Genomic DNA, 20141 nt, shown 5'->3' on the forward strand with positions numbered 1-20141 from the left:
GCTCTTTTACCTCGAGGCCGTCGCTTAGGGTCGCGTCCTTTGTTCTCTCTCAGGATCTCCTTTGGCCAGGTTGGGTCCGGAGTTAAACATGGTGAAATGTTCGTGTACTGCAGACCAATAGAAACCAAAGTGTCTCTACTGTAGCGGATTTGTGTGTTTTGCATGATGCCCATGCAAGATTATCGCAGATATAGCAAAAAGTGACGAAAAACTGCAAAAAGTGGAGAAGTTAGGGCAGAGCATCCAGCACGGCAGCCGACCTCACCGGCGCCATTTTGCCATTTTGTATTTGTATTTGTATGTCATCTGGAATGCCGTGCAGGCGAAAGACATGGGTGGTGAGCAGGCGAGCAGTCTCCAATGCTGTAGGCAGCTTGGGCAGAGCAACAAAGTGAGCCGCCTTAGAAAAGCGGTCAATGATCGTGAGTATGACCGTATTACCTGCAGATGGCGGGAGGCCGGTCACAAAATCCAGAGAAACATGGGACCATGGTCTGGTAGGCGTGGGTAAGGGATGAAGCGGACTCGAGGGTGGCTGGTTTGGGGTCTTGTTTCGAGCGCAGGTTGTACACGCGGAGACGTATTCTTTGGCGTCCCGGCTCAGGGTGGGCCACCAAAAGTAGCGCTGCAGGAAAGTAATTGTGCGGTGTATTCCTGGGTGACAGGAGAAACGGGCTGTGTGTGCCCACTGTAATACCTGAGACCTGACAGGTTGGGGAACGAACAGGCGCCCCGCAGGGCCGCCTCCTGGATCCGGTTCGGCTCTCTGAGCCTCGCGAATGGCCGACTCGATCTCCCAGGAGACAGCCCCCACCACACAGGTGGCCGGGAGGATGGGAGCAGGGTCCGCCGGGTCTTCGGAGGTGGAGAACTGTCGAGACAGGGCGTCCGGCTTGACGTTGCGGGATCCTGGCCTGTAAGTGATTGAAAAGTGGAACCGCGTAAAAAACAGAGCCCACCTTGCTTGTCTGCCGTTAAGCCTCTTTGCGGTTTGCAGATATGCCAGATTCCTATGGTCTGTCCAAACGATGAACGGTTGGGCAGTGCCCTCCAGCCAGTGCCTCCACTCCTCCAAGGCGAGCTTGATGGCAAGAAGTTCCCGATCGCCAATGTCGTAGTTGCGTTCTGCGGGGGTGAGACGACGGAAGAAAAAGGCACACGGGTGGAGCTTACCATCCCTCTGTTGCGAGAGGACCGCTCCTACTCCCGTGTCGGATGCGTCCACCTCCACCACAAACTGCAGGGTTAGGTCGGGCTGGACCAGAATGGGTGCTGAGGCGAATCGCTCTTTCAGCTCCAGGAAGGCTGATTGGGCAGCATCGTTCCACTGAAAAGGAACCTTGGGAGAGGTCAATTGTGTTAAAGGCAGAGCTACCTTGCTATAGTCCCGGATGAACCTCCTATAGAAGTTAGCGAAGCCGAGGAACCGCTGCAGCTGCCGTCGGTTGGGGGGTTCAGGCCACTCCACCACGGCTTTCACCTTAGCTGGGTCAGGACGTAGGTCTCCCTGCTCGATGACGTAGCCTAAGAAGGCAACTGTGGACACGTGGAAGACACATTTCTCACCTTTTACGAACAACCGATTTTCCAGCAGGCGTTGCAGGACCTGTCTGACGTGGGTCTCATGCTCTGACAGTGATTTGGAGAAGATCAGGATGTCGTCGAGGTAGACGAAGACGAACCTGTTGATGAAATCCCTCAAAACATCATTAACGAGTGCTTGAAAAACTGCAGGAGCATTAGAGAGGCCGAATGGCATAACCAAGTATTCAAAGTGTCCAAGGTGAGTATTGAAGGCGGTCTTCCACTCGTCGCCCTCTCGGATCCGAACTAAGTGATATGCGCTCCTCAAGTCCAATTTGCTGAAAACTGTCGCCCCCTGGAGCAGCTCAAAAGCAGAGGTCAGAAGTGGGAGTGGATATTTGTTTTTGATGGTTATGTTATTTAATCCACGGTAGTCGATGCACGGGCGGAGAGACTTGTCTTTTTTCTCGACGAAGAAAAACCCTGCTGCTACGGGCGATGAGGATGCGCGGATCAAGCCGGCGGCGAGGGACTCTGAGATGTATGACTCCATAGCCTCTCGCTCCGGTAGAGAGATGCTGTAGAGACGGCTAGTAGGCAATGGCGCGCCAGGGAGTAAGTCGATAGCGCAATCGTACGGTCGGTGAGGAGGCAACGACTGGGCCCGGTCCTTGCGAAACACTTCGGCGAGATCATGATAAACAGGGGGCACTCCGGACAAATCGGAGGGCGCGGTCGACTTGGCGAGGGAGGCTGGTGTGTGAGGCGGTGAGGCGGATTTAAGGCAGGTCATATGGCATTCCTCTCCCCACCCCGTAATGCGTCCCGTAAGCCAATTAATGCACGGGTTGTGTTGACGAAGCCAGGGGTGCCCGAGAACGAGCGGCGTCCGAGTGGCCTTAAACACAAAAAAAAACATATTTCCTCAGTATGGTTGCCAGACAGAGTAAGAATAACGGGCTCAGTGACGTGAGTAATGTCAGGTAGGCGCTGGCCGGACAAAGCAGTGACATGCAAAGTGTGGGGGAAGAGGTTCCTGCCCTAGCTGAAGGCGGTCTGCTAACTCAGAGTCAATAAAATTCTGTTCCGCCCCTGAATCTATCAAAACGGAGAGAACATGACCTTTGGTGTTGACCGTGAGCTGGGCAGACAGCATTAACCGTGGAGGAGATTTGTCTTGGCTGAGACCGCCCACCAGCACTCCTACCGTCACTGGTGGGCGCGACCTTTTGCTCGAGATGGGCAAGAGGCGACCACATGTCCCTTGTGGCCGCAATAGAGGCACTCACCGGCAGAGATACGGCGCTGGCGTTCCGCGGCGGAGAGATGCGAGCCTCCAATCTGCATGGGTTGCTCTCCTCCGTCTGCGCTCTCTGCCTGCCAGGAAGAGCTGGGCTCCGAGGTGGAGCCAGCCCTCCACTGCCCCGTGGCTTCCTGGGAATTGTAGTGCCGCGGCAGACAACGAGCTCGCAGCCGGTCATCCACCTTAATACATAAAGCCATTAACTCGGTAAGAGAGTGGGGGAGATCTCGCATAATGAGTTCATCTTTCACCTCTTCACGAACATTATTGAGCAGTGCACTCCGTAAGGCCTCCGGGCCCCAGCCTGTCTCTTCAGCCAAAATCCAAAAATCAATAGAATAGTCAGACATGCTCCGCTTCCCTTGTTTGTAGTTCAGCAGACGAAGCGCGGCGACTTCAGCGCCTGAGCCTTTATTGAACACAGTCTGGAATTTAGACAGGAAATCAGCATAGGCAATCCCGGGATCCGAGCTAAGCACGACCTGAGCCCACTTTAAAGCCCGGTCCCGCAGCAACTGGACAAAAAAGGTTATTTTGGCACTGTCGTTGTTATGGAAGCGCCGCTGCTCACGGAACACAAGAGTACATTGAGCCAGAAAACCAGCACACTTGTCCGACTCACCCGTAAAAGGTTCCGGCGTGGGCAGGGGTCCGTCCGAGGGTGGCAGAGGTGCCGGAGGTGCGCTCGCAGCGGCAGGCGCAGGCTCCTGGGGGGCGGGAGCCGCCGGCCGGGGATCACTCTCCAGAGGTGTTAAGCGAGCGACCGCCTGCGTAAGCGCTGCCATTTCGTGGTGGAGCTGCTCGAGCATTTGCTCATGTCGAGCCAGAGCAGCTCCCTGAGCGATGAGTGCCTGAGCGACGGGGTCCTGAGCGGCTGGGTCCCGACCTGCTGAGTCCATGATGGCTGGATCGTTCTGTCAGGTTTCAGTTAACGGACTCAAGCGCAGACCGGGACTCCTTACAGGATTTACAGATTTTATTTACACAACGACACCAGGTGATGCTATTTACAAAGTGCTGGAGGGAGGGGAGGGGGGTCCAGGGTTCCGGGGTATGTGAGGGAAAAGACGGGAATCTGACGTCCTCCAAAGGCTCTCTCTCTTCACTTTGGTTTATGCTTACTTGTACCAAGTGCCATGACTGCAGCTATATTTACTTTGCACCGTAAATGCACAACCAGGTGAGAAGAAAAACGGGGCTGACGGATGTCATTATTTTGTCATTACTGTGCAAGTGTCACCTTGCTATCAATGCAAGCAACATCACGCTGCAGCACACAATCAAATATGCATCAACCTGCTGATCAGATTCAATTATCCTTCACGAAGGAAGGTGCTGTTCTAAATCATTCCAGCACACTTAAAAAACCTTGGTGTCATCAGATGATCTTCATCTCTTCATCTCAATATAGCTTTTTGGGTTTTTTTTTTTTACTTTAATATCTTAGTCTCTGCAATCTGTTTCTTGATTTTAGCATGTTGTCTTTACATTTTGGGCACATAAAGTATCACCAGTGTGTTGACGGGTGCTTAAAGTCTTTTCCGAGTTCAGATCTCACTTGTATGCACAACAGGTCAGCATCATTGGCTCTGTCTGTGAGCGTGAGCGTTAAATGGCAGAGGTGGTGACCCCTATTCTGTGTCAAAATGTCAGTCTTTTGTTACTTGTTGATTGCAGTGATTCAGTGTTTGATGCAGCTCGAATTCCCTTTCCCATCTAGCATCTCGTTTGTTTGTGAAAATCTTTGGATCTAAGCAAGTAATTTTTAAGAACTTACTGAAAGTTCGTAGTTTTTAGTCTAAATGTTAATTAAATTGAGAAAAAAAACTCTGATAGCACAGCTTTATGGACAAAGATTTTTAGATGCTTGCAAGATCTGAACCACATCACATTCTAGGATAATCAAGTCATATTTCAAATGGTGCTGAGATGCGTGACAGTTTCTTTCTAGTATGGCTCAAGTGAGCAGTGCTGAACTCAGATGCCTTCATTCCTTGCAGGTTAGCATTCACATGCCTGTGCAGACTCTGCCAGTCGAGTGCTTATATACCATTTCACTCTGACACAGCCTACGTTCAACCGTTTATTCTGAAGATCAAAGTGCTTCAGAACAGCCATCATATATTCGCTTTGCTTGTTCAAAACTTGCTGTCACTTAGAGAGAAAGAGAGAAAAGGATGCTGCCACCTTAGAGCCAACAGTTAACTGACATTGTACATTAATGTAATGTAATTTTTTTTTCATGTATTAGGACTCCTGATACTGAAAAACCAGTCACGTATTCATGTGCATCACTTGACTTTACACATAAGGTTCTTGATCGATATACACAAAAAGCTCTTCAGTGAAATCAAGTGGATAAACAGCATTTTCAGAACTCATTTGATACAATATGAAAAATAACATTGGCTACTGAAGCTTAAATGCCAACAGAGCTGTGTTGTGCAAAAGGTATCTCAATTTTGATTAGAAATTATTCATAGATGACCTAAATCAACATATCTGTCTGTCAGGTTTCAGTTAACGGACTCAGGCGCAGACCGGGACTCCTTACAGGATTTACAGATTTTATTTACACAACGACACCAGGTGATGCTATTTACAAAGTGCTGGAGGGAGGGGAGGGGGGGGGTCCAGGGTTCCGGGGTATGTGAGGGAAAAGACGGGAATCTGACGTCCTCCAAAGGCTCTCTCTCTTCACTCCCCACACTGGGGAAACACCATCCACTCACTCGTCCACGGGATGACAGGCAGGCAGGGAAAGGTCCGGGATAGATCTGTACACAGAGATTATAGTTAGAGGCGAACAGACGGAACGAACTCACAGATCCTTATTTACAATCTACTGAGCGACTGACGCTGATAACTCAACGATCCAGCGACGAGTGACACAGTGCTGCTGTCTTAAATCGGCCTTGTGATTATCCCGATCGGCAGCAGGTGCGTGGGCCAGGGGCGGGAGCCCATAATGAGCATCGCCCCGGCAGGAGAGCGAGAGAGAGAGAAAACATGTTGCCTAATACAGAATCAGCTGGTGAGGCACAGGGACCATGACACTGTCTCCCTGATGAGCCCAATTCAAATCCTTGTGTGGCTGAACAAGAGGGAATAAAAATGGAAAGATGTATGAAAATAAAGCAACACATAAGCAGACATATGTTTTTCCTTAATATCGGAGAAATCATTTCTCAGAATATGGAGCCTGTAATCAGGGCTGCTTTTCACTCTCTTTTGAGTTTGTTTACACTGTGAACATTTGTAGAAGAACATATTGTAAGTATAAATTTCTTTGCTTAAGAGCATGAAATTGTTTGCTGTGCACCGCACCTAGATGGATTTTAATTAGATATAATTTAGACAGAGACCCAGATACAGATAAGTTTGAATCTGGTTTTTTTTTTTTTTTTTTTTTTTATCTAACTGAAGCTTTTATATCAGGCGCTGCCAATTCAAAGTGACTTTGCCTGACATAGACTGACACGTGATATGGACTTTTATGCAGCTTCCCTAAATTTTGTTGTGATTTGCTTGCATTTGATCCGAAATGACATGACTTTGAGACTGTATTTTCTTTCAGACGGTATCTGAAAAATGACAGAGAAAGAAATCCACACTTAAACGGATTTGATTAAAGAGGTCAACAACCAGATGAACAAAGATGACTACAAAGATTCCTTCATTTCCTGCTGTTTGTGGAAGAGATGTGCTCTCCTTTCATCTCTTGTCCCTGCACGTTGCTAATCAAATTACTATATGCTTGTAGCGCTGGCCTTATAGGGTTTCGCTTTTTTTTTTTTTTTTTTTATAATTTAACTGATCAATGAATAGCACATGTGTAAGAGACTAATTGAATATGGACAGGCAAAATCTTGCTGTTTTCTGTCACAGGAGGTCATTTCTTCTAAAGATCTGTGTGGCTCTTTCTTGAATCTGTTCATGGTATATAAAGTATAAAGCTAAAGAAAATATAAATTGGATGTTAATACTTCTGTTTTCCATATTATTGAAGATAAATTCATCCCCAGCATTGCAGCTTTAGTGCAAGTAAAGTAGTTTGCGTATTTGCCTAACAAGCGAAAAATCGCTAGAACGATCTCAGGAGGAGACACAAATACCCCGGAGGTGTGTTTTGTCAGGAAGGACAGCCAGTGTAGAAAATCTCCCATATCAAACATGCGGAGCTACCCGCTGTGGCAACCCCTCATGAATAAGAGCCAGCTGAAAGTAGCTTTAGTGTATTGTTTCAGTTTTACACAGTGCCTGTAGTGTTTTCTATCGCCCATTTGCTGGGAGTAAGGGCGCCCTTCGTTTGCAGGTGCGCCTGCTGCTTGCGGCGCAGAGAGGAGAGGGCGGGGCGGCGGGGGATTTTCTGACCGGCCAGAGCAACGTTTGATAACCATCATAACTGTCACAACGGGACTGAACGGACTCACGCGCAGGCTCTAGGTCTTGAAAGCACAAGAGTCTTTATTATGATGCACCAGGTGATTATTTACAAAAGTGAGGGGAAAGCCGGGCTCCGGGGGTCCACACACGAACGGGAAAGACACGCACACTCTCCGTCCACTCCTCCTCACACTCCACTCACTCGGGTAACACAGGGGTAGGTCCAGGGAATCTGTACACAGAGACACGAATGGGTAGTTAGGTAAATCGCTATGAAACACTTCTGAAGTCATTGAGCTGGGGTTACACTGTCGAGGGTCGGCAACGGTCCAGCGACGAGAAACACAGGGCTGCCGTCTTATAAAGGAGCTGGATCACTCGTGATGAGCCACAGGTGCGTGGGCCAAGGGCAGGAGCCCGCAGGTAAGCTCCGCCCAGGCAGAGGGAGGAGGGAAAGAGGGGAAAGGAGAGAGCAGGAAAAAAATAAAAAAAGGAATACAAAACATATGTAGCCGTACTGAGCCGACCGGGTAGGCACAGGGACCCTGACAATAACCATCAAAGTAAAACAAAATAAAAACAAACCAACAAACACGAAAACACCAGACATTATGATACAGACTTATAATTTGCACCGATGTTTTTTCGAAATTCTATACACGAAGCCCTCGGTGCGCCTGCTTGCTGCCGAAGTCAAAGTAAACTTTGTTGTCATCTCCGCTTAGGGTTGCCAACTCCCTGAAAAATAAATAAGGGACACCTCGTGGCCAGGGCCGGGCGACCCAGTTGTCTTCACCCTTCCCAGTGTGGTGAATTTTCTAGCTCTTTTTTTGTGTGTGAAATTATTTTTTTAACCATTTGACTTGAAGTTGATTTAAGTAGATGCATATTCTATTCTTTGTGATACGAACACATGTGAAACAAATGATCATTTAGCCATTTATTTTTAGCTCAAAATGACAACATTAACACAGTAAAACAGGTCTCTTTCTTAAACAGAAGCCTGTCATGCTTAACTTTTGAGAATATAAGTAAATCTTTCTTTAAAAGCACTCTGTCCTGCTTAACTTAAAATAATAGAAAACAATAGAAAGAAAAATATTCTTGTAACAGTGCACATTTAGTGCATTTAGTACAATTGGCTTCAGTTGAGGTATTATTTCAGCTTTTCTAATGCTAATCAGCTGCTCCTGTTTGTAAACCCGCTTGTTCCCATGATTACGCATCATAACTCATCATCATTATTCATCTATGTATTACTTTTATGTATTAGTCATCAATTTGTTGTAATCATCTATCCTTGCAGTTGTTTATTACACAAAATAAATTATATTATCACACTTCTGGCCACATAGCGCTGATATTCACTGCACATGCCCATATTAACGTTTTCCAGCCAGGTGTTTTCCTTTTCCCATTCTTCCCTTTCTCTGAGGGGAACAAACATTGCTGCTCTAATGCTGGGCTCACACTGTGCGATTTTTGGCCCATTTTGAGCCGATTTTTGAGTGATCGGACCGATTTTGGCCTTCATCGTGCGTCGTGTAGTATACGTGGGGTAACGAGAAGTGATTAACACCTCACGACCAGCTCCCGATCATCAATCGCTCGTGAGGGTGTCACCACAGGCGCTCACACTGCTCACGCGCAAACGTAAACGTTGGTGAAAAAGACGGCGCAGCACGGCTGTGCAGCGTGTGATCTGGACACAAGCGATGGAGGCACAACTTGTAGAACTTTGGAAAGCTCATCCGAGCCTTTTCGATGTGGCATCACAAAATTATCACGACCACAACAACCGTGAAAATAGTTGGATTTACACTGCTGCTCAATCACAGCTGCCTGATCAATGTTTTTCATTAGCAATTTAGCAAAGTTGATGGTAGTGGTGTGTCTGTGTGAGTGAAAGACAGAGAGAGCGAGCGACAGATTTTCTGTTATAACCTTCATGTTATGGAGGCACAGTGTGAGCACTCAGGTCGCATCAGAGCATCGGGCGGTACAGTGTGAGAGTACATCGTGACATACGAACTTCTAACCCCTGCGAGTCAATCGTGCAGTTTGAGCAGGAGCTGAATAACGTGACTGAAAAAAATCGCACAGTGTTTGCCCAGCTTTAGGTGTACTGTCATCCGAGACTTGCACCGCAGAGTCGGCGTTTGTTTCCCTGTTGGCCATGCTTCTTGTTGTGGTCATCTGTTGTCTTCCGGTATTTTCTCCGCAAGCGACCTTTCCTCGACCAATGAGATGAGCGGTAATCTGAATTGTCATACTCGAATTGTCATAAGTGTGCTGTCAGCTCATTGGTCACAAAGCAGGAGAGGGGCTGGGAATTATGTTTTCAAACAAAGCGTTAATTCCATTAACATTTATAGACTACTTTTGATTCTCACTGTATTACGGGACAAAGTGCGTCCCTTATTAGCTCAATACGGGACGTGTACTTTTGTTTCGAAATATGGGACGATTCCGTATTTTAAGGGACGGTTGGCAACCCTATCTCCGCTACATACAGTCCAGTATATATAGAGACGAGACGACAAAGCTCCAGTTATAGCAGTGCAAGTAAACAAACAATATATATAAGAAGAGTAAGAAAATAAATATACACTTTAGGACTCGGGGTAAAGGGATCAATAACAATTTAAAATTTACAGTTTGATGATTTAAAGTCTCATACACGAGCCGTCGAGGGGGGGGCTGCTCCTTCCAAATAGAGCACATTTCATTTATAATGTTTTAAATCCAAGTCCATTATGTATTCATGATTTGAATCGGGTTGTGTGAAGAGGGAGTGTTCGCCCAGGGCGCCAAACAGGCTAGGAGCTTGAAGGAGAATTTACCTATCATGATTTTGACAGTGAGAGCAACCAGAGTTCCTACAGGAATCTCCTGTTGGCACGTGGAGAACATGCAGACTCCGCAGAGAAAGGCCTCTCTCTGGTTTGAATGTCTAACTTTTTGCAGTGATGCAATGGTCGTCAGTGATGCAGGCATTAGAAAGAAAAGCAGCGTACAGACAACTTTCCCTCAGCAGAAAAGCTATGAATGCTCCAACAGTAGCTCACACTGCATGTTAACATACAATAGAACAAAGGGCAAGGAGGAGAATATTAGTTTATATTTGAACAGCGTGTTTCACTGCAAAAAGATCAAACACTAATTCAGTCAAACCAAACGCGTGTGTTGACGTCAGTATTACTCTATTCTAGATCCTCTGATTTATTCACAGCATTGTAGCAACTTTTCATATTCAAAGCACTGATCAGATATGCACAATAAGATAATTTAAGTTGACTGTATCTTCTCTTTGATGTTGTGTGTAGTTCAGTTACAGTCTAGACCTTTTATCCTCCTTATATAATCCACCCCAGGTCTGCACCATCACAGCACATTTACAGGCCTGAGGCAAAAGTAAATAAATGAGCCCTCTTTATACACATATCTTACCGCAGTCATAATTGAAGCTACAGGGTACTGAATGGATTGAGGAGCAAACTGAAGAGCCAGAAAGCTGCAGTCTGATCTGCATGGGTATGCATTGAGATTTTGATTGGAAGTTTCCAGCTGTTAAGGAGGGGAAAACTTTTTTCTTTTTCATTATTTATGGTATGTTTACTTGTGTGAGCTAATGGAAAAGTGTACTAAGAGGAATTTCTGTTTCTTATTCATTCTAAAGTGAATCCAAGCCTAGTGAAGACTTTGCTCATCTCCTGTAGGGTCATTCTGATGCAAAATTACAAGCTTCTGTAACATCTTCATGTCAGAGCGGAAAAAAGCATATGCATATTAAGTAAATTCAGCGGTTTGCTACATTTTGCTTGTCATGTGTTATCACTAACACCAGCACCTGTGCTTTTCCTGCTATGACAACTGAAAATGTCTGCTGTGAAAAAGGCCAGTGTGCCATCCCTCTGAAGTTGCCCTATGCTATCTGGCAACAAGATGTTAGCAACAGATCATTTAAGTCCTTCAAGTTGTGAGACGGAGGTTCCTCTGAACATATTTTTTATCTAGCAGATCCACCAACACCTTGTTGTTGGTCAGCAGTCACTGTTGCTGACCAGAAAACCCCTGCAAACCTCTGTGATTTGGAAATGATCCAAGCCAGTCATCAAAACCTTCATCATGTGGTCTTTCCAAAAGTTGGTCCACGTAAATCCCAAATCTTAGCATCATCCCTTTTATCCGTGAGTGGATATAATGTCTTGGCCCATTGGTGTATATTATGAAACATGTAGGGGTATAAATCTGATACATACTGTCACTAAAAGATAGTAGATTGTACCTGACGTCCACCCTGGTCTCTGTCTGTGAGGTAATTTTCCGCTCTATTGTTTTTAGTTGTGCAGTGTTGCATTTTCTTGTCAGCCTTTTTCCAGGAGCTCTTCTTGGAGTGAATCAATTCTCTGCGGCAATACCATCTAACCTATAATTCTTATCCTCGCTAGAAACAAAATGTTGGAACGGCAGCACATGAAATGAGGGAAGGCAAAGCTACAGCGGGAGTTTTTTTGCGTATTTGTCAGTCACCGTGTTGTCGAATAAATCACAATCCATTTGGGAAATGACTTTTAAAGTTTAAAAAAAGTGTACATTAAAGCTTCATTTGCATTTGAAAGCCTCTCACCTTGAATCATTAAAGGAGTAAGACAACCTTTGGCAAATGTGTGCTTTGCATTCCCTGATTCAAACTGTTACTTTTGGGAGTGCTGTCTAATTTGTTTTTGTTTGTTTTCTTTCCTTCTGGAAAAATATATTTTGTGACAAAAAATGCATTTCTTCCACTTCAGAGATATTATTTTTTTCTCTACCAACCTTCCAAATCTTTTCATTTTCTAGGTTATAATTTCCCTGCACAATACTAAAAGCTATTTCAGAAGCAACAGCTGCCTCCCAGATACACAGAATATACTGTGACTATGCACTAATGTGGCATGAAAAGAAGAGAGAATGAATTTTATTACCTTGACATGTGACACCACTGATTTCAGCTGTGCATGAAGAAAACAAAAAAGGCAATGTTTGAACCCACAGTACTGTGCAAATATCTTGAGCCACCCCACATTTCTTTATATTTTACTTTCAAAGGTACTTTCTTTTAATTTTTTAGTTTCTTACAGGACAGCTCTTTAGACTTTTTTTTTCTCATTTGGACCGCTTTTCACTGATTTTCAGTCCAGTCCTTGAACCTGACCTGTAGGAGTCATTTTTTGTGTTGTTACCTCATGTGTGCCACCAGGGGTCACCTTTTGTAGAAACATGTAATTAGCGCCAGGTGTTGTTGGTCGAAAGAAGCAAACAGTTTGTGACCGCTGCGTTGTTGTGATAAATGACGTTGGATAAAGAGAACTGTTCAACAACTACTGATGGAAGTGCATTAAAGATGGGACAAGACAAAATAAGTATACGGCTGGAGTTACTGGACTGAAGTTTCATGCATAACATTGGCATCGCGTCACCAACGAACACCTCAGTGGCTTCAAATGTAGGTTTAGCCTCTACATGGCCGTTATTAGAGGAATTTTTTTTTTTTTTTGGTTGTTAAGCCAAAAAAACCAAACAATTGAGTCATTCAAGCATGAAAAAACGTGCCTACTGCAACTCTATTAAGTGGGGTCTATGAAAAATCCCAGAGATAAGAGAGAATAGCGTTTTTGCACCAACATGGTGATTCCCAAATAGAACAAAAGAAGAAATAGCAAACCTAAAATAATATCTACAGCAGATGAGCAGTATCTGAAAGTCGTGTCCTTAATAAATATGAAGAAATCCAGTAAAGACATGAAACAGGACCCAATGGATACATCTGGCCCTTCTACTGTTTACTGAAGTCTAATTTGGCTACGTTTTTGGTTTTGGTTATTCACTCCACTTGGGCACATTCTACATGTCACTTACTGTTTACTTTTTGTGCAATGGGTATGACAGAAAGAGGAGTGCTAACATGCTAAATAATGAACTTGAACTTTCAGAGTTCTTCAAACAAGAGCTTTCAAGAAGTGAAGTGTTTTCAGGGTAACAAGCAAGAAAAAGTGTTCTATAGTGTTTTAAATTGGTGCTTTGCATACGGAATAAACATGTGTAGTCAAAGACTGTAGACCTTCACTTTGTGACTCAGGGAGACAAGAAGCCATTTTTAAGATAAGATAGATGAGATAAAATACCCTTTATTAGTCCAACAGGTAGGAAAATTCACATTATTAAAAAAGCAAAGTGGACGTGGCAGAAATAAATAGATGCAGCACAACTGATAATGCTATACGGAAGCAATAAAAGAAAATGTAAACAATATAAGGTGGAAGAAGATTAGATGCCTAGCAGCAAACCAGGATACTTCATAGTGGCATAGCAGGCATTGAGTGTTGAACTTTGAAATATGTACAGACCACAGAGTGTGCATGTGTGTGTTCATATGTGTACAATTACTGCTGTCATACATTTACTGCTGTTGACTCTGACAGCAGATGGAAGGAAAAACAGCTTGGCACGCCGTGGGTGCAGCAACCTGTCACTGAAGGAGATGCTCAGTGCTGTCAGAGCGACCTGCATGAGATTGGATGTGTTCTCTAGAAGGGATGACAGTTTAACCACCATACTTCCATCTGGTCAGGAGGGTGTCCCAAAACAGAGCTGGTCTTCTTGAACAGCCTGTTCAGTTTTTATTATCCCCAGAAGACATACTGCTGCCCCAGCAGACCATACACACACAAAAAAGATGTCAGATTCCACCACTGAGTCATAGGAGGAGTTCAGGAACTCTTCTTGCAATCCAAAAGACCTAAGTCTCTGTAGCAGATACTGCCTGCTCTGTCCTTTCCAAGATTGCATTTCTCTTGTTAGTCCGGTCCAATTTATTAGACAGTTGAACACCCAGGTACGTATATGAGTCCATCATCTCAATCTCCACGGAGATTAAGAGGGAGAAACAGGGAGAAAAGGCTTTGCTATGCCATTTTACGTAAGAACTAAATTGAAAGTCAGTGGCAACAGGTCTTACGGAGTAATCCAAACCTGAATTTTTTTAACTGAAATTGTTGTCAACATGTACGGAGGAGGTCAGGAGAGAGGCACAACAATGAGTGTCTACATCCATGTAAAAGGATAAAGGTGACCAAATATTCACTTTAAAGCTTGTTAGAATTGTACAAACTGTGTTTTGCCTTGAATTCTGTAATTCCATGTATGTTTTGTACATGACTAAATAAATCACTGCAGCTGTTTTCCTGGCAAAATTTTAAGAAAGGCTCAAGTAAACAGGAGTCTCAAGATTTTTGCACAATACTGTACATGAGCTTTTTTTGTCTTTTAATGTCTGAAAGTTTTATAATTATTTCCTGATTTAGTCAAATGAAACAATGCTGCAGTTAAATTTTAGTTCAGACTCTGTGTATGATAGCATACACAAAGTATCAAGACACTGGTGGCTCAAATAGATTTCACATGCACTGATGTGATAAATGTTTGCCTTTCTTTGGACAACCCTTGATTGTGCATCACTTTCAGTTTGTTTTGCAGTATGGAAGAACCGTCACATGCGCACCGTGACAAACTATTTCATAGTGAATCTTTCCCTGGCTGATGTGCTGGTCACCATCATCTGCCTGCCTGCGAGTCTTGTGGTGGACATCACAGAGACGTGGTTCTTTGGAAACACTCTGTGCAAAATTGTCCCTTATCTGCAGGTAAGCCTTGAACCCTGACATCTGCTTTTCAAACAGGATATTGGAATCTTTGACCTTTTCAGAAACAATTCACAAGGTCTGTGGATGCAAGCCAAGACCCATATTTCTATTATTCTACCATTTTTCTTCATGGTATTCATGAGGGTAAAAAAAAAAAAAAACTCTTTTTCATATCCCCCAGGATGTGCACTGAGTGAGACCTTTGATGTTACTCTAAAGTGATTTAATGCCTCAGGCAACACTGTTTTAGCACCACTCTGGCAATATGTATGCAAAAAAGACAATCTTATTTAATATTGTTGATCACAATGATATGTATCGAGAGCATGTACCAAAGTCCCAAACTACTCTGCACAGATTATATGTCTCATACTCTTAACAGACTGTGTTATATTATATTGTTTATGCACAGCAAAGTCAATTCTAGCCTCATGGTGGCACGGCTTTGACTATATGTCCTGCAGGGATGCAGCTGTAAAGCAAAGAAATTCTAACATAATGTGAATTCTTGTGTGTCAGGAGCTAGTTTAGCAAACATGCTGCACCTCATGGCTTTTAATTAGCAATCTCTTTGAAGGTTTTCATAGTGACATTCACCCCGTTTACTGTTGAGCTTTGTATCATAAACTGGCGCTGCAGTATTTGCTTGAGGGCCATCTCCCGCTGCTTTCTTTTTAAATCCAGGAGCATCAACTCTAATTCCCCTTTGGTGATTCATTTTATGTAACATTTTGGTATGATTCCTATTCTACTGTTCTACATTGTATGCTGGTGGTCTATAATACCTTGAATAGGTTCACAGCAGGGTGCAACAGAAGCCAAATGCAGCACATTGTATAATATTTTAAAAAGGGGGTCCATATTTCAGCTTGCAGCTGGTGTCCGGATTAAACCCATCCATGATTCCCCAGTGTAATGTGCAAGCAAGTGAAAAATGATCATTGCAATTTACAATGAGCAGTGTGGTGGAAATGCTGTTTTGGCCTAAATGCAGCAGGTTGTTTTGTGTGTGTGGGAACGTCTTTTTAAAATATACATTTCAAAGCATTTAAATGTCACAGACGGTTCCTGTTGTCTTGCAAACAATGATTCACTTCCCTCAAGGTTTCTCTCACTGGTTTCAGTGTTTACATATGTTTCATATTCAGCATACTTTACCTGTAACCATCCAGGATGCATCCAAACTCAAAAACATCCAAACTCAATGAACAATTGACTTTCTGTCAGTTGAAGGGCAATGAGGATGTGCCCTGCTCTGCCTAAGGTGCAATCTTTCCTTTCTTTTTTAAGATCGTTTAAATGAACATTTTAAATTAGGCAGCGAGATTTATTTTAATGTGCCTGGCATCATAAGCTAACCCTTTACAAAAACAAGGAATCTCCGCCTTTTATTTCCAAGAAAAATTGACCACCCACTGCTTTTAAACCTGCACGTGAAATTTGTGCCGCTGCTCTGAAGTGAACAGACTCATCTGCAACACAGAGATAAGAGCATCTCCAGCATAGGAGGTGTCCCATGCATCAGTGTTTGCCAATCTATGATTCAAGTCTACAAATGTATGTTCTGAAATTATTTTCCTCATGAGCATTTAGTATTTTCTGTAACAACTGCAAACTGTATCAATATTAAATGGTGAACATCTTTGTGTATCTAGTTAAAAGTTTTATTTCATTCTTCGCAGACCATCTCTGTTTCTGTATCAGTCCTAACGCTGAGCTGCATCGCCCAGGACCGTTGGTATGCGATCTGTCACCCACTGTTGTTCAAGAGTACAGCCAAGAGGGCGCGCAAGAGTATTGTTGTCATCTGGGTTGTGTCGTGTATCATCATGATCCCCCAGGCCATCGTGATGGAGTGTAGCAGCCTGCTGCCTGAACTCACAAATAAGACCAGTCTGTTCACGGTGTGTGATGAGCACTGGGGAGGTCAGTTTTCACAGTTCACAAACTAAATGAACGCATTATGAAAATATATGTCTCCCTCACGGCTAGAAGCACAGTTTCAACTTTAACTGAATGACTCACTAAATTACTTAAACAACAACTGCAGTGACATTTATTGGGCTTTTCCACCCCCCGTATAGATGGGTTGATCACGTGTCATACCACTTTTTATCCATAAAGCGTGAGCACCTAAGCGGGATGGGTGGATTTTGCTTTGCTCAGATGAAGTCGCTCAGGGTGCCTCTGTGATTGAAGAAGTCAAAAGAGGAAAACCTTACAAAGAGAGGAAGCTTTCCATCTACTCACATTCATTATATTACAGTAATGATGGGTACCTTTAATGACTACCTTTGAAACGTAGATTGCTTTCTTTAATAAGCTTGCAGTCATCATTGAAAGTGTGCAGTGCAAGACTGACAGGCAGAGCAGTAATAAGAGGAAAATTGTGTTTTTTGTTACATAAAGTAAACAAAAATGTCAGAAGTTGATGAGAGGTAAATGAATCAGTAATGACTAGATATTTAAATGGCAGTCAGTCAGTATCTCATGAATGACTCTGATCGAAGAACTATACAAGGACGGAACACAAAGTTCAGAGACTCCGCCCATGAAAACAATCAACAGCCTTATCAAATTTGCATTTGGCCTAACTCACCTCTAATTTCGTCGCCTTCAGCAGCACTCCAACAACCTTTCACAGATGCTGTTTTTTCTTGAAACGTTTGTGCAAAACTTGATTTCCTGTAGCATGTCGACACGGCAACCCCTCAACTTCATTTTCATTCTAAAAAGTTATCAAAGTAGTTAAAAAACAAGATAAAATGATAAATATGACTGAGGAATTCTTCCGTGTGCTGATGCAAGATGGCAGGATGACACAGTGGTATGCACCACAGTTCAGGTTGTCTGATATTGTGGCATGAATTCACAGTGCTCTGTCAACAGAAGAATAATTATGAGCAAGAAGTTGAACCCCTTACTTATTGTGCCACCTTTGGGTTTGGACGCTGAAGATTCTTGTTTTGAAAGCAGCTATTTGGCTGACTAAGAGGCAGGTCTGCTTGGCAAAAAAGTGGATGTTTGCTGGATGTCTGCACTGGCAAATGGCCCCAAGGTGAAAGTTGTCAGGCTTTTCAGGAAACAAAAATACCAGCCACATGGTAAACTGGGGGAAACTTAAAGGGGAAACTGACTATATTTGTGGAATCTCCTGAATTTGGAATTTTATGAGTAGTGTTGCAGAACATGTAGTATATAAAAAAAGCATTAAACTTTACCCGCTCTCAATCATTAAGTCATTAGTTTGTGCCACTCAGCAGAAGGTTCAGTTAATAATAAGCCGCTTATGAAAAAGTGGTCAGTGGACGTGTTTGTTCTCTAGACGCTCATCATTATCTGCTTTTTAGTCTTTAACTACTAAGTAACTACTCATGTTTTCTCTACAATATTGTTAAGTGTTTCCTTTTAAATCCTTCAACAGCTGAGATCTACCCAAAGGTGTACCACACCTGTTTCTTCATTGTCACATACTTCGCACCACTGTGTCTCATGGTCTTGGCATACATTCAGATTTGTCACAAGCTGTGGTGTCAACAGGTGCGTATTCTGCCATTTGCTATAAATATAAATTTCCCAATGGGCTTCCAGGGTCTGATGTGCGCGTGTATCCACTTTAATGTATTCATTCAACAGATTCCTGGAAGCACATCAGTGCTGCAGAGGAAGTGGAAGTCTATCAAATGCTCAGCTCCAACTCCAGGACCGGGGGAGTCGGTGAGGGTTAGAACCAGCACGGTTTGTGCTGAGATCAAACAAGTCAGAGCCCGGAGGAAGACAGCTCGCATGCTGATGGTGGTGCTCTTTGTTTTCGCCCTGTGCTACCTGCCAATCAGTGTGCTCAATGTCATGAAAAGGTAATAATCTCTCAAGGAAGCTCTGCTGCATCCCGGATCTACAGTAGAGCTTACTATAAGCCATATTTTGTATAGTTTTTCCCCCTGACAGGTTTGTGATTAAAATGCATGCAAAAAGAAAAGAATGAATAAAATGATATCATTTTTTTTTACCTCCAGAGTCTTTGGGACATTTAAGAAGACAAACGACAGAGAGACAGTGTATGCGTGGTTTACTTTCTCACACTGGCTCATATATGCCAACAGTGCTGCAAATCCAATCATCTACAATTTCCTAAGTGGTAAGTTTTGAACTCTCCTCTAAGGATTCATTACTGCCCTCTAGTGAACAAACTGGCAACAACAACACAATTCACAGCTTTATCTGCTAATAACCTGAAAACAGAAGTTAATTCTGAGAAAGCAGCAAGTTTTTAATTCATGCATTTATGAAAAAAAAGCTCTTAGAATGATTTTACAAAAAAATTTAAGCTATTTTTAATGCAAGCTTGTAGATGGTTTTTAAAGAAGGTGGACTTTATAAAGATTTTGTTGTCGTTTTTTTCTTAAGGGAAGTTCCGCGAGGAGTTCAAATCAGCCTTTTCTTGTCATTGTTGTGGCCAGCATGAAAATGAAACAAGGAGGATAAGGACCAGAACGCGTACAGACAGTCGAAAATCCCTCTCCACTCAAGTTCACAATGTGGACAATGTGTCACGCATATCAGATCAGATGGTGTAGTCGTCTTATATTCCAGCTGGGGCACCTGAAGGACACGTTGATCTTTAAGTTAGACATGTGATAATGTGCAGATCTCATTATTTTTGGATGACATTTAAAGGGAAAAGAATTGTATTTAATGTTTTCTGTTTGGTTGATTTGAAAAGGACAGACTTTCTCTCTTCTGTTATGCAAGAAAATGTTGATTAATTATGAAAGACACGGTTTGTAATGTTCAGTGTTTTATATCTCTCTTTCATGTGTAGTTTCTGTAAATTTTGTATGTATTTTTGTTTTGGTTTGTCTAATTACGTCTAATTAAGTAGTAGCATCACCTTTGATATAACTGGTTTAAGGGATTTGAAGCTTTAAAGGTGCAGTCGGTCACATGTTCATCTCAAGTCCTCAGTGTAAATGCCCAGAAATGTATGTTCCTGTGCACTGAGTATGTTAATGAAGCCAGCTCAATTCATCAAAGTACAGAATATTCAATGTGACCCCTGCATGAACGGGACCGCAATGTGACGCCTGTTTCTTTCATTTGAAACACTCCAGGTTTGTGTTTGGATAGCATCAGCAAAGCGGACATTTTCCAGCAAAATATACGTTACAAAATAATCATTGTGGTTGAATTTTTCGGCTGTGGGTAAGAGCTGCTCACAGTCACTTTTACAGGCGACTCTATGG

General features: G+C 43.4%; 1 protein-coding gene across 1 annotated transcript in view; it reads left to right on the forward strand.

The window, feature by feature from the left end:
- hcrtr2 (hypocretin (orexin) receptor 2) overlaps positions 1 to 19475 on the forward strand; it is a 38521-nt gene extending 19046 nt beyond the window's left edge. Inside the window, exons 2-7 of the mRNA XM_085369360.1 lie at positions 14720 to 14898; positions 16581 to 16824; positions 18323 to 18438; positions 18535 to 18755; positions 18915 to 19036; positions 19306 to 19475. Coding sequence (XP_085225486.1) covers positions 14720 to 14898; positions 16581 to 16824; positions 18323 to 18438; positions 18535 to 18755; positions 18915 to 19036; positions 19306 to 19475 — 1052 coding nt within the window. The remainder of the gene's footprint in view (positions 1 to 14719; positions 14899 to 16580; positions 16825 to 18322; positions 18439 to 18534; positions 18756 to 18914; positions 19037 to 19305) is intronic.
- Positions 19476 to 20141: the final 666 nt, after the last annotated feature.

The sequence above is a fragment of the Diplotaxodon limnothrissa genome, linkage group LG13 (genome assembly GCF_057381915.1).
Source record: "Diplotaxodon limnothrissa isolate DT_005_m linkage group LG13, D_limnothrissa_male_GT1.1, whole genome shotgun sequence".
NCBI classification, from domain to species: domain Eukaryota; kingdom Metazoa; phylum Chordata; class Actinopteri; order Cichliformes; family Cichlidae; genus Diplotaxodon; species Diplotaxodon limnothrissa.